The following is a 15,312-nucleotide window of genomic DNA, read 5'->3' as shown; positions in this document are numbered from 1 at the left end:
TGCCAGTTGTTTCGCAGAATATATCGAATATTTCAGTTGGGTAACTCTGCTGTAATTAAGTAGCATGCTTTGTTTTGTTTTACATAGGTTGCTTTGGAAACCGGCAGTTAGTCAGCCACTGTATTTAAAGCAGCAATCACCGCGCAGCTTCTTGGGACCGCCTACGGACCATTAGAAGCTCCACCCAATAACTGAATACCCGCCTTCTATTTAGGTGACTTCGTTGTATTGCTGTCTCGTATCGATAGGGGGCGCTTCTGCACGTGGTCTTGCTGGAAGGCGGTGCTTGTGGACGCCATTTTATCTGTGAGGTTACAGAAACGGATAGGGGTGTAGTTAGAGAAGGGGGTTCTTTTTTTATTTTATTATTATTTTTTTAAATCCTGTACAGTTCGTCGTTTTCTTAACCATTAATAGGTTTTAACGAGTCTCTTAACCATGTCGTTAGAAGGAGCGAACGACCAGGTGAGTTTCCGTTTTGTTTGTGAAACCCATGCCTTCATTTTAAACGGTAGGATCGCGGCCTCCTGTTTGCAGTTGTTTATTTTATTTGTTGTAGCTTGGTGTTTTATGTTATTTTCAGCACTGGATTGATTAAAAATAAAACATGCTTGTTTAAGTTTGGTTTGTGACTAACACTGTGCTTCTATTCTTGAACTTTTTTGTAAATCTTTAAAATTGGCCTGTTTTTGACTGTTCCCATTAGCAAGAATATTTGTGTTTTTAAAGAGTTAGGGCACTGTATTAAGCTTTTATGAATTCCCAGACACAATCAGTCGTTAAGTCTGCTTCCTTTAATTAGCTGATTAATTTTTTTTTTAAGTTGTCTATTATTTCGTAGTGCTTCAGTAGGCCAAGCTTGTGTTTGCACATGCATGTTAGAAACTACGTTTATTTGGTAAAGCTAACTACACATAAAGAATTTCTCTCGAAAGTGGCGTAGGTTTTTAGTATAACCTTTTTTTTTTTTTTTAAATGGCAGGGTTAATGTTCTCGGTTCAGTAGCTTATTTAAATTGGTACTCCTGTCTCTCCAGTGATGAGCAATGGTGATCGTGACGCTAACGAGCCGGTGTAGGGACACTTTTTTTTTAAAATAAACGTGTCGTTATTTCGGGGCGCCATAAACTAGATGTTGATTTGCAGTTTTTGATAATCCGTGCGCGTGTTTTTCCTGGTTTTCCACGCGATTCATTTGTAGCTTGTAACTGTTGATTTGCGTGGGCTGGTACCTTTTGTATGGTTACTGATTGAATGTTCAGGCTTTGCTGTTCTCTCACTTTGAGCTAATACGCAATCTGCCAATGCCTCAATTGTAAAACCATATGAGCTGATCTATAAATACGCTAAAAATTAAGTAAGGATGTTGTGTATCCAAGTTTTTCAAAGAGCTCAACTGAGAAAATGAGCATTAGGTTGCTATGCCAGCAAATCGCTTGTTTCCTTTACGTTTGAAGAAGTCGGCGAATATGTCCGGATGGCGTTTGTTTAAGGTTGAGAAGTTATGTTGCACAAGTCTCACTAGTTAACGTAGCATTCCAAACACGAGGTGCCATAAACGTGTTTGTATATATATACCTTAAGCATTTCATATTTAAAGTTTATTGATAAAAGTGGCAAGCTAAATGCACATTTCCAGGCGATTTTTTTCGATTCACGTGCACGCGAGTTCCGATTTTTCCACCAGTAGAACGGCTGAGGAAGTAGTTGTTCGTAGGCGTGGCGTTACTAGGGATGGTGTCTACCAGCACGGTATTTAAGGCCAGGTTAAGACCCCTGCAGTCCCCGGGGTGACTTGATGAACAGAGCTCATTATAAGAGTCTGATACTTTAAACTACAAGTGTCCCTGTAGGGCCACAGGTTTTCTTTCATGACTTTATTACGTAGTGACCAGTTTCTCTTGTAAACGGACTTTATATCCACTTATTTTAATTGTTTTGTTTTTCAAGACTCCGTCCTGTGAATTTTGTTTCCTTAAGTGATAGCCAAAAAAATTGATATGAAGTGAGCCAAAAGATGACCAGTTAAGTCTGGCCCCCACACTCTAAGTATCACCCCAGCAGTTTCTTAATTGGAAGCTAGTTCTTTCTTTTACTTAAACCTGGTTATTTAATTCTGTGGCTTGTGCAGGCTGTCATCCTGTATACCAGACATTTCCAGATTTGTTTTTTTCCCGGTGACCACTGTCGAGATGTTTGAGGACTTGAACAAGCTGGTATTACTGAGACTTTCACTTTTTTATTTTAAAAATATACGATGGACACAGGTTAGCTGGTCATGCACTGTGGTTTGTTTTAAATCTCATTTTTGTTTGGCTTTTAATTATGGGGGGGAAAAAAGAAACAAAGGGTTTGAATCTTGAATAGTAAATCAATTACAATTAAGGCAACTTACCTGGACAGTTAATGCAGTGCAGTAATCCCAACTATTAATGGGTAGCGTTGCATCAAGTGCTTTGGGTGTTTTGTTTTTTTAGTTCCAAGCACTGCCCCAAAATTTTAGTCATTTTGGTGTCACCCATTGTGGTCCGCACTTCCCAAGTGATACTACTGGTTTCCAGTGGGATAACCTGTCTAACTTTATCAATAATAAAAATATATATTAATATGTCTAATTAAGTATATGTAATTTAAATAAAGATTAATTCATGTGAGTCCTACAACTAATACTGAGGGGCTTTTAGATTCTGTTTACTGAATTGATTCTTTTAAGCTAGTTAACTGATTATTTTCATTATTTCTAGGATTAGACACTGGCTCATACATATTGTCAGAGTGTAGGGGGTATTCCATCCCTCATTGCGTCAGAAATATATAATTTAGTAATTCAAACTTTTTGTATGTGTACTGTATGTATTAGGGCTGGGTGATTTTGCCTAAAAAAAAACAAACTTCGATTTTTAAAGACAAATTCGAGTTTCGATTCGATTTTTTTTTTTTCCAATGCACTTAAATGGCTGCAGACATCAGATATAGTGTCAAAAGTGCAACTTTATTGCTATGATTGTTCTCAAGAGTTAAAATGCGTAGAATTCCAAAACAAAAAGTAAATGAGGCTCTGTCATTCAACAATTTCAAGCTTTAACCCAGGTTTAAGCAAAAGTGCAACAGCTTCACAGTAGCTTAAATTTTCTGTTCAAGAAATCAGATAATTACAAATGTTGTAACATATAACATTACAATTAAAAAAAATAAACTCTTCTCAGTATAGTGTGAGTATAAAAAATGAAACATGCCTGTGGCAGACATATAGCCTGCTCAAAGAATGAACAAATGTAAACTTTTCTCTATAACAACAAAACACGTGCTTGTTAGATCTCTGAAACATTGTGCATGCTCATTCGAAACATTTTTTGCAAGAAAGATGAGCCTCTCCACAACCTCTGGCTTAAGGCAGGCCCGGTTGCAGGTAACTATTCCCCCACCCACACTAAATACCCTCTCTGAGGGGGCACTAGTGGCTGGCATAGAAAGATATTTTTAGCCAGTAAGCTTAGCCTTGGAAAGTTGGGCTGATGCAGCTTCCACCATTCAAGAGGATCTGTGTCTGGCTCTATGTCTGGAATAAGGAAATACGTTGCAAGCTCAGTCTCAATTTTTGTTTTCTCAGATTGTGGGTGTGGCGTGGTGGATGGTGCACTGTTTTTAAAGAAGGCACCCAGAGTCATTTTCTTTTTTGGTGGGGTGTTCTCTTGAACAGCTGAGGGACCAGCTTCCTCTGTGGTAGAGTTGCAGAGAGCAGAGATCTCAGACACCGCTCTTTTTTTGACAACTTCCAGTTTGCTTGCATCAATGTAGGTTGTACGGAACCTCGGGTCTAAAAGTGTGGCCATGTCCAAAAGTTCCTCTTTCTCCAAATCACAGTATTTACTTTCGAGGTAACGCATGATGTTAGCTTTGATTGTTTTTGTTAGCTCCAAATCTTCCTCCTCTGGCAGGAGGAGACTTGTTTTAAACAAATGCAGCACTGGTTTGATGCATGACACACTGACCTATTATTCCCCTGACAGTGCATCAGTGAAGTCCTGGAGAGGTTTTACTGCTACTGCTTGGTGGCTTCTAATACTTCCAAATCTTGCCACGTGGGAACATGACGCGTTTTCTTGTCCGCAACCAGGACACGAGTTATTGCCTTCTCTTGCTCAAGAAAGCGCTCAATCATCTTTTGACGAGACCCCCAACATGTTGGGGATTCTGAGATCAAAAGATGCTGGGGAAGTCCAAGCTCAGCCTGCACCTCTGTCATGTCTTGCCTTTTTTTTCTAGCTGTAGGAGAAGGCTGATACAGCTTTTTTGCAGACCCCTATGGCCCGATCGATCCTTGGATCCTTCACACCATTCTCTGTAATAAATGTGAAAAGATATTTAGTATATTTTTTGTCACTCCAAGCTTAAACTATATATTTGTTAGTTTTCAAAATTGTTTTGTACTTTTATCACAATTTTAATAGCTGTAACACAGTTTAATACATAATGTTTAATGAATGCAGATTAAGGAAAAGTCAGGTTTATTTATGTAACCCAGTCTATGTGTGTAAACCAGTTGAAATATATACCATGTTCTGGCTATTAAATTATAAGCAAACAGTACTTTACAATGTGCAAGTATGTGCACCTATTTATTCTTACACCAACTCTTACCTATAGCGTTGTGGAGTCTGTGGCCAAAACACTGCAAGCTGGGCCAGTTGTTGTCCTTTATGATGTTGGTGCCACTATCAGTTGTCATGCAGACGAGTCGTTCCTCCGAAAGTCCCCAGGAGCTGAGAGCGTCTTTTAAGCCATGGGCAATTATGTCACCAGTGTGGTTGTCGGGGAAATACGCTGTCTGAAGGCAGATGCTGCGCAGAGTCCAACTAGTGTTGATGTAGTGAACCGTCAGACTCCGATATGGCTGCATCGTCCGGCTGGACCACAGGTCCGTTGTGGCTGAGTAAAACTGCATCTCCTCCAGCTCACTGCGGATCTTTTCCTGAGTTTTATTGTACAGGTGAGGCAGCGCTACATCGGCGAAATACTTGCGACTGGGGACAACGTACCTCGCATCTAATACTTTCAGCATGTGATTAAAGCCTCGCGACAGAATAACTTGGCAGCATGTCTGTGGCAATATAAAACGTGATCGCCTCTGTAATCGCTTTCCATCACGCTCCGTTCTTATCATAAGGTACACAGTTTGTAAAGCTCTCTGGAAGTGTAGTTTGCTTTTTAGCAGGTGTGCTAGAGGAGCCATTTTCGCTACGGAGTCGGCTGCACTTCTCTCATTCTTCGGGATGTTTATTCCTCAGGTGCTGGAAAAGATTTGTTATACTGCTGCTTCCAGTAGCAACAGCCTTGAAACATATTTTGCAGCAAGGCTTCTTCTGTGTTTCGTCTGCTGCATCAAAACCAAACCAGTTCCAAATTACAGAATTACCTGTGCCTTTCTTTGGAAGTAGTTCTCTGCTACACGCTGCCATGTTTTGACTGTGTTAGGCGGGACGGAGGCTGGCTCATATCGCGCTACGGTAACCAACAATGACGAAACGCGGGAAAGTCCGAAAAAACTATTGTGACAAAAAACTCGAGTTTGCAAAATAAATATCGCTTTTAACTACAAAATCGATAAATCGATGAAATCGATTTTTTGCCCAGCCCTAGTATGTATACACATGTAGGGGTATGTATCAACCCCTGTGTTTGATTTTCCAGATACACACTTGAGGTTTTTTGTTTTTATTTGAATTGTTGCTATTTCATAAGTTTTACTTTTATTTCAGAACTTCGTTAAATATAAGTTTTACTTTTATTTCAGAACTTCGTTAAAAACAATATTTGGAATCTTTTGAGTCCCAATATGCTGAATCTTTTAAATGAGGTCCAAGAGACACGTTTTAATGACTTTCTGCTATAATTCAGGATAGGTTTCTGTGTTTGGAATTTCAGCACAGACAAAACGATCTACATCAGCAGCAGTTAATTTTTTTTTTTTTTTTTTTGCAAAGTGTCTTGGGTAATTTTAATTTTGAATTCACAAGATATATGCTCCGTACAATCAGTCTCTGTGGAAGACAGGATTTTTTTATACATACAAGATATGTATGTGTGTGTGTGTGTATATATGTGTATATGTATGTGTGTGTGTATATATGTGTGTGTGTATATATATATCTATCTATCTCTCTCTCTATCTCTATCTATCTCTAAAGAACCAAATATTGGTATTTTACCAAAAAAGCATGTGTTTTGCATGGTCTGAGAATATGAATAATGTACATGTTTTATTATACAGCATGAGTTGTGTTAAAAAAAAAATAATTTTTTTTTTTTTGACTGCAAAATTCTTGGGGTAACAAAGAAAAAAGTAGTGGTGGTGTATTCCTTTAAGTAAAAGAAGAATTCAGGTTTTAACAAACTAAGAAAAGAGCGGAAATCTGTTATATTAATTAATGGATAATAGTGCCCCACATGCTAGCCAAGGTGTTACATAGTGTATACTGAATAAGGTGATAGGTCAATGATTTACAGCAAAACAATTTATTTGTGGTCAGCTTGTTTTTGGGACAGAGCTTTACTGACTTAATTACAGTCGACCTTCCATATCCACATGGGATTGGTTCCAGGACCGCACAAACACTTGTACTTAAATCAGTGGATGCTCGAGTTCCTTATATGAAAATTGCACGGTATTTGCATCTAACCAATGCACATCTGTTTCACTGCTGCACCGCTAAATATGCATGCAACGGAGTACATGCGTTAGTGGAGGTATTGAATGGTGAAAATGGACAGAGAACATTCTGAAACAGAAGCTGTAGCAGACGATAAAGTTGAACATAGTGACACAGAAGAACTTTTGATGAAAATAGGTGTCGTGTCTGTTGTCTGAAGATACTTAAGTTTTAAAAGATTGGATGTGGACCAGTATGTTCAAATGTGTGAATACTGTTTCTGTACTGCTGGATAATACTGCAAGCGAACTTGTACTTGTTTTGTTTCAACACTGTGTAATGTACCTGGTTACTGTGTAAGTGTGACAATACCGGTCCCCTACAGACTCCCTCTTCCCACATGGGAGTTTGTTGAACCAACACCATTGATAGTTATGACCGAGATAAGCTGAGAAATCTCATTGATGCCAGGGAATGGTGGAAAGTGCTCAAGTGCTTTTGTTAAAAACAATCAAAAGTAAAACCAAAAGTGTCCGTTCAGTGTTCAGGAAATTACAGTATCCAAATAGTAAATCCATAAAACCAGTGAAGTGTGGGGATAAAATCCATAATAAATCCGTTAAAATAGAGATTAAAATGCAGTCTCTCTCCTCGCCTGATTGCAGCACAGCACCTTCTGTCTCCACAGCTCACCCTTTACTGGCGTTTGCAGCATGAACTGTTTTCTGCCAACCCCTGCCTTGGCTGCCACCACACTGCGCAGCCAGACCGTCCGAGGTTGGTACACCTCCCGTCTTCCTTCGCGCTCACTCAGTCGCTCCCCAGATCCATCTGGAGGTCTTGCATTTCGGTTGCCCCACTCTACACACAGTGGGGTGAACCAGCCCTTAGATCACTTCAGCTTGCACTCCCTCACGGAGCCCCAGCTCGTGCTGCTTTGTCCTTTCCAGTGTCTGGATCATCTCCCATGGCTGCCTTTTCCCTTCTTGAACCTCCTTGGGTTCTTTTTTTTTCCTTCACCACCCCCCCCCACCCCCCACCTATCCTGCTGGCCCATAAATATACAATTTCGTGGGCGCAGCACCTTATTCACATGCCGTAGTAAGCTGATGAAGCAATTGAGAATGATCGGAAGCGACTCACCCCAATCGCCTTAACTCCCCGCAGTTGTGCAATCGCGCCCACGGAGACAGACACGGATTTAAAAACGGACCTTTTTTTGGAAGCCGTGGACCCACTATACCACAAATGGCATTATAAATGCAAGTTGCAGTTTTATTTATGTCTATAGCTTAGCTTGAAGCAAGGTCCATATTAATGCAATTTGCCTTAATGACGGTTCAGTTGGTAAAGATGTCATCACCAAGTTGCACCTGTTTTATTTTGGCGACTACTGTATAATGCACCTGGGCTTGAAGTAATAGTACTACTAGCTGCACTATTATTCATTTTATTGTTATTATTTATTAGTTTAAATATGCAGTTTATTGATGGTAAAGTTGTTTAAAAAGTCACTTTAACATGTCAGTGGACAGAGATTAAGTGTAGTTGGTTTACAAAAAATATTTACTATGTATTCCTTTTCTAAGAAATGTTCAGTGCAATACAACTTTTGACAAGCACCTCTGGATATTTTACTAAGCCTAAATGTCTCTTTGGATGGTTGACAAAAGTTGTCAAAATTTTAGTTTAAGTTGTTTGCAAAATTGCCATTGGCCATACAAACTTGTATTAATACTTGTGTGCACATTAAATTTTTTTTTTTTTTTTTTGTACAATGTACAATTCTCAATACAGTGGAATAGGTTATTCTTAGCCAGTCTACTGCAGTAATTGCAGTGGAAAATGTGGTTAACTCATGCATGGGGTAAAAAATAGTTGAATACCGTGAAACCGGTACAATTTTGAAAAATTCTGTGATACAGAATTTTGGTCATACCGCCAAGCACTACCACATGTCAGTTATCCAGGCGTTACCTCAGAATGTGCAAAATACAAGCATTCCTGACTAAAATATTAAGTTATGGAAAAAGAGGCGTACATCATAAATGGAAAGATTCCTTTACATAACTGTTTATAATTTCAAGGCTTGATTCTCCCCCTCATTCATTGGTCAAGAGTTCTGTCTTCAGAAGTACAGAATTTTTGAACTGCATTTTCCAAATTTTGATGAACACCTCTTTTTCTGTAAGTAACGTTAGATGATTAATCAAAAAGACTGCCTGTTGCACATTTTGACTTTTATCAATAGGTAACAGATGTGGGTTATGCGACAGGAGTAAAGTGAGAATATATATTTTTTTTTTTCCTGCCACGGACATTCACATTTACCATGCATAGTGTGGGTCACCATTTCGTTCCATTGTATGAAGGGGAAAACAAAAAGTAAAGGCAATTTCTGTTTTAATACTGGTAACTGTGTGAGCAGACGTACATCAGTTATATCAGTTCTCCACATAGTCTCCCTGCAGGACAATGTACTTCTTGTATTGTTCCATTTAATCAGGGCTGTAACATGGGGTGGGAATGGAATACATTGAAACTTCTGTATTGGGCCAACATCCTTCGGTGAATTTTAGCAGGTTTCACTCCCTCTGCCCAAAGGAATGTCGCCACAGTGCAGTTCAGCATTGGTTCAATCCCTCAGTGGAGCATCCATGTTCATTTGATCTTTGCTTTAGCTAGAGTAACAGTAGAGTGGTTGAAGTACCCATTAGCCATGGCGTGTGTGTTCTATTGATTTAGCCTTCTATATGTTGCACTTACCATGTAACTTTCAAATTGCCTTTACTTTTGAATTTATGCTGATAATTTTTTTTTTCTAATTCATGCATGAAACAATGTTTTTCTTGGTCATCACTGCCAACTGCATGTGGTAAGTAATAGAAAAATATTTTTGGGAAGAGTATCCTTTTTTTTAAAATAAAAACAAACTTTAGTGCTCTAGAGGTTTTATTCAGAGCATGCTTATACATTGATTTTGAGGGAAAATTGTAAATATGATGCAGAAAATTGATGTACAGTTGAGTTCTGTTAAAAGTGAAAAAAATTTGCTTGATGCATCCCTTGAGGTGCACAAATGTAACCAGAAAACCTGTTTAATGCTTTTCCCAATATATGTCATCCCCGCTGTTTAATGGTTGCAGTTTTTTGGAATTATATTAACTATTGCTATTTTAGTGTTTATTGTACTCTGTATTAAATCTGTTAATAGTCCGTTGTATTGCAGTCTAGTAAGAATTACAATACATAAACTGAGACCAGCAGATTTGTCTGTCATTTCCTACTAGTTATTCTTTTCTAGAACATTAATGGTGCTTTTTACATCTTGTACTGTTTTTTGTACCTCTGTGCACTATGGGCTGCTTCCTAATTCTATTCCTACAATTAAAATGAATTAGTTTGGGCATGGTTTTGCGTGTTTTTTTTTTTTTTTAAAGTTGTACAAGTTTTAGCTCAGTGATCTAGTGATTAGTTTTGTTCTTGGGTGAATGTTGAAATTATTGGAATGGCCAAGGTATGCTAACAGTTTTAAGGATATTTAAGACAATGCCCTTATTTAGATTATTAGGTGAATGGGAGCAGAACATATTTAACTTTACATAACTGCATGATATGGCCTGTTATGACGAGTCACAATGTCACTAACCCATTCCCTCTCTGTGACTGAGTGAGTCAATTTCTCTGGAAATGTCTGTTATTTGAGAGAATGTATCTTTGAGTTTTATTTTGCTTCCAACATAAAAGTACTTCTGTGCTCTTTACCCGATTACAAAGAATGGGTCTAGAGAGCTCATTTTTTCCAGATTTCCTTTGAGTTCTACATGGAACCCATGGCCATTAATCAAGCATCTTTGTCCAAGGACTTGGCTCCACTTTCTGTACTATCATCTGGTACAGTGTTGGCAAAACTGTTGATTTTACACAGGTTTGTTGGTAAGCCTTTCAATCTCCCATACCTGTACTTGTAAACAAGGTGCTGAGACACTCATATCTTACCTGTATCTTGGAAGTAACTGTTCAGTCTTTGGAGGAGATAATTGTTACCTCAAGTTCACTATAGTTGGCCTTGGACCAAGAGGGCATCATTGTTGTCTACAGAGATGCAGTGCTTGGGTTCCCAAGCTGTCTACTGTCTAAGGTTTGCTTTGCTATCCTGTTCAACAGGACATGAGACCATACACATTATTGGCAAAGTCTAGATCCATTTAATATTGATTTTTCAAATGCAACTATTGCTACCCAAATAGATTGACTAGAAGAAGGTATGTGTTTATGGTAGTAACCAAATTGTTCCAAGTCTACATGGTACATATAGATAAATCTGTAACTTCCCATGAGCAGCCAAATATCAGTGGAATGGTACTTGGTATAATGTTCTTTAGTTCTTTATTGCCCTCTCCTTGGTTCAGGGTTCATGTGTGAGATACTATCTGTTCCAGTACCCAGACACGGGATTTCCCAGGGAGGCTAAGGATTGATACCTAAGAGATGAAAGCTTTTATATCATCATTTGAAGGAGCAAGTAAAAGGACATACACTCCAGTAAGTTTGTAAAAGGTTGTGTGTGTATATGTATGTGTGAAAAAAAAAAAACCTGTTTATTTACACTATTTATAAATAGTCACGTGCACCACAAACCCCAGTGCATCTTGCACCGCTTCCCCAGTGTCCAGGCCTCACAGTCTTTGTGCCTTCCTGGCCGCCTCCCATCCTCTCTGTCCCCTTAAATAGGAATCCCGGCATTCCTCCGTAGCCACCCCCCAGTGTGGCGGAAGTGCAAGCTGCGCACCCAGAAGCCGTCCGGGTGTCCCCTGTCGTCTTCCCCCCAGCACTTCCTGGTGTGGCGGAAGTGCTGGGCTCCCAGGATATTCAGGCACTGGGGCGCCGCCTGGCGGTGGCCACGGGTCCCTACAGGGCTGGGCTTCCAAGCCCTTTACCCGAGGCCCCCAACATAACCAGGGCGCACGCCCCCTCATGTTCTGGAGGAGGCAGTAGCCCTCCTGTACCACAATATATGTATGTGTGGGTGGATGGATGGTTTTTGTCAGCCAAAATACCTCTTACATAATCCAGTGCTTTCAGCATATCTGGTAAGATTTCACTCACCCTTCATCTTTGATGCCTTTAATTGCCCCTGTGAGCTCAGTCACCAACAGATACCCAACCTCCCCCAATGTTATGTGCTTTCTCCTAAGATGTACTCACCAGGTTTAGGAGTTTCTTCAGTCATCACCGGGGATAATGTTTAAGTGGAAGTTTTCCCCCATTGCTGAAAACATGTTTGTTCTGCTTCTTATAGAGAGGAGTGTGTGGGGTTTTTTTGCCATTATTTCATACACCATTACTGAATGGGTTACCATAATCTCCTTGCAACTTGCCTGTAAGTCACCTTCTGTGGCTTCATAAAGTCCACAAACACACCCACATTTATTTTAAACACTACCATAGCTGCTGTTTTAGCTGTTGGTGAAATCTAGAGGCTCTCTTGTTAACATTGCATAACACAAACCTGTTCAGATTGTCTAGTTCCCTTACCTTTGCTGTCCTAGATGTCAATGCCTGTAAAGACAACGGCTCAGAGACAACATTCTAGCCACAGTTTTTGCAGCAGCCTCTACTAGGTCACTTTTAGACTGTCCCCTACCATCATCTGAAAAGTGATCTTTGCTGGCTTGATTTATGTGCTTCTGTTTTTCTTGAAACCGTGTTGTCTAGCATTATGTTGTCATAATAGGGTTGCTCATAGAAGATTAATCTAAGTGGAAAGGAGGCCAGATAAAGCACTAGCCATTCACCGACCCTCCTATTTCAGGTTAAACTAAAGGGAACCTTATCCAGAACAGCAATGCCTAGACTTGCTTGACCTTGTTGAGTCTTCTCCATCGAGAAACAGTTGACATGCATATTTTGGTCAGGTTTAGTCCAAAAGCATACAGACTCACTGTGTGGGCTTGGCACCCACAATGTGAAAGATGAAGTTCAGGTGCAATACGACTCGATTAATAGGTGAGAAAATCATCTGTGACAGGATGCTGGGCCCCATGCCTTTACATTTCATATTGTGATACAGAGACTAGATGTCAGCCTGCAGTGTTCAAGACACTAAGCAGTACCTTATCCAGTTAAGTTAGAGGGAGTACCCCATATTGCACAGTGTTCGGTTCGCTCTCTATCTGTCCTATTTCCCCTTGCGTGTGTGTGTATGTAATAAAAATGTGCAATCATATCAGTGTAAATACTTCGAAACAAATGTGCATTTAACTAAAGTAGGTATTTTGCTGGTCACAGTTTGAATAGGTAATCCATTAAGTGTCCTGACCTGTGGGTAAAAGCTCAGCCTGTTTCTGTGGTATTAAATGTTAAGGGAGCCTGGCAAGGGAGCAGAAGTTGGTGTTGTATTTGTGGACAAACAGACTTGAGTTAGCTGCAAGTGCTTTCTCCATCCACCTCTGATAATTAATGTCCTGTTTCCATGGGAGGGTGGTGTCATTGGGGAATAGCACTTAAGAGTAACTTCAAAACTTCTCAGACTGTGAATGCAAGGAGAATATTACTAGTGCATTTTAGTGCATGCTGTCTGCCTTACACTTAATTTCCCTAGTTAATTACTAGTGATGCTCCATTTGTTCAGCGGCCAATGTAAATTGGTCGGTTTATCACTCCCATTGACTCAATTGGTAAATTGGATGATTTCAAACTGTTTTATTACAGTGCCTGAGGAAGTGAGTATATGTGGTTTTGCAGCTGGAACTTCCTGTAATGTAAAATTCTGGCTCTTCTCCACTTAAAGTGGAGTAATACATAGAGAAATGGGTATCTGAGGAATCCTACTGTTCACAGAGAGAAATGATAGATGTATATGATGTTCTGCTGAACTTGCTAAAGCTTTTCTGCCACTTGGCAAAGCTGCTTTAATTTTTTCTTTCTGCCTTTTGAGACCAGACGTGTCAATCTTAGTGTGAACTTTATGCGAGCAACATCTGTATAGACATAATATAGACAAACTGCAGTCAGGGATATTAGGAAATGAACAAGGAATGCATAGCAAAAGAATAATTGGATCAGAACCTATGATGAGGGCATACACAAGGGGTAACATTGTATTCAGGATCCTAACTACCTGTCAGAAGGTAGTGTTTAGTGTTGCTCCATGGGCTGTAATACCTTCTGCAGTATGGAAACGGTGAAAGGAAATTGAGAGAGATGGGAGGAATCCCCCACAATACTGAAAGCTGTTAGGTTACAGCCTTTCATGAATATGTCCATGAAGGAAGGGAGAGAAGTCTTGATGATGATCAGTACACACTCCTTTGTATGGACTTTCTATCAGATGCATTACGCAGCTGGTAAGGACCCTTTCAGTGGTGCCCCTAAAGAATGTAACGAAGATATGGTGTGGAAGGCTTATTGTCTTCAGCCAGCACAGAAAGTGGAATCACTGTTTTGCTTACCTAGTATTGATGTATCACGTTGGGTACTCCACCAAACCCCCCAGTAAATGCCAATTTGGTGCTTTTTACTCCCTCTACTACAAAACATTTGATGTAAAATGGAGTGTAAGCAGGGTGGGGTCTTTGTGAAATCCACAATCTTCCATTTAGTTTAATCAACATTTAAGGGACTGGTTGTTGCAATTTTACCAATTCTACCAGCAGCTCCACTTACATTTTGTACTTTTGTCTTACCATTGCTGATGAAACCCACCACTCGATGATGATATTGGAGCTGTACATTTGCAGTAGAGTCTTGAGTTAGCAAGGTGAGCAAAAGTGGGCTGAGTGCATGTCCCTGGAGGACTCTATTGGTCGGCTTTATGGTTCTGTTAACTCTTCTAGGGCTTTGTTTCTTTTCTCCCAGGGCCGAATATTTTTCAAAAAACTAACTTTTAAAAAAAAAAAAAAATGAACACAAAGCAATGGTTTAACATATCAAATCAACAAAAAATATTTACTTTTGACAAATGTTACTGTCTTGCATGTTGTATGAGCCTGCATACATTCCATACATTATTTCACATACATATTACAATGTGTGTTGCACTGGTGTTTCTTTTTCAATTGTCTGTTGCTGCACTTTTTCACATATTGTTAGTGTGTGCTGTAGAGAGACAAGTCACCCGTTTTGACATCATGCCATGCAACCAAGTTTTCCCCTGCATTAAAACCGTATTGTCACCTCCTTTTAATCTTCAGCCTGTCTGGCTTCAACTGTGAAGGCATGTGTCTCCTTTTCACCCTCACTGTGCCACAAGCACCAATTCCCCTGCTCTGTAGCTCCATGAACAATTCTGGGCATGTATAAAAATTGTTAATGTACACAACATGACCCAAATGTTCATAGCCCTGAAGCAGCTCCAGCACAACCTGACTTGTCAAGGGACAGTACCCTCTTTGAAATAAAAACTTCCCTGTATATGTAATTACTTTCAGGCAGAAACCAGTGATTGTTTCTGCTAGTACAAAATCCCTTATGCCATAGCACGGGCTGAACTTTATACATGGGCTTATAGCCTGGTTCACCCATTGGGATTTGCTTCGGCTTATCACAGAAGTGAATAAAACTTTGCAGCAGCATGTGCCTATCACTCTGCATAACCTGTCCAAAGCCACCAGGGGACAAAGCACGTTTTGGACCAATGCTCCTGAATTTATATCACCAGT

The 15,312-nt window shown here is 39.8% G+C and overlaps 1 protein-coding gene across 1 annotated transcript in view; it reads left to right on the top strand.

Moving 5' to 3' along the window:
• Positions 1–244: 244 nt before the first annotated feature.
• Positions 245–15,312, top strand: part of cstf3 (cleavage stimulation factor, 3' pre-RNA, subunit 3) — a 124,732-nt gene continuing 109,664 nt past the window's right edge. Inside the window, exon 1 of the mRNA XM_039749742.1 lies at positions 245–465. Within this exon, the coding sequence (XP_039605676.1) occupies positions 439–465 (27 nt within the window). The 5' untranslated portion in view covers positions 245–438. The remainder of the gene's footprint in view (positions 466–15,312) is intronic.

This window comes from Polypterus senegalus, chromosome 1 (genome assembly GCF_016835505.1).
Source record: "Polypterus senegalus isolate Bchr_013 chromosome 1, ASM1683550v1, whole genome shotgun sequence".
Taxonomy (NCBI): domain Eukaryota; kingdom Metazoa; phylum Chordata; class Cladistia; order Polypteriformes; family Polypteridae; genus Polypterus; species Polypterus senegalus.
The sequence above is the reverse complement of the archived record's forward strand: the minus strand, read 5'-3'. Positions and strand labels throughout refer to the sequence as shown.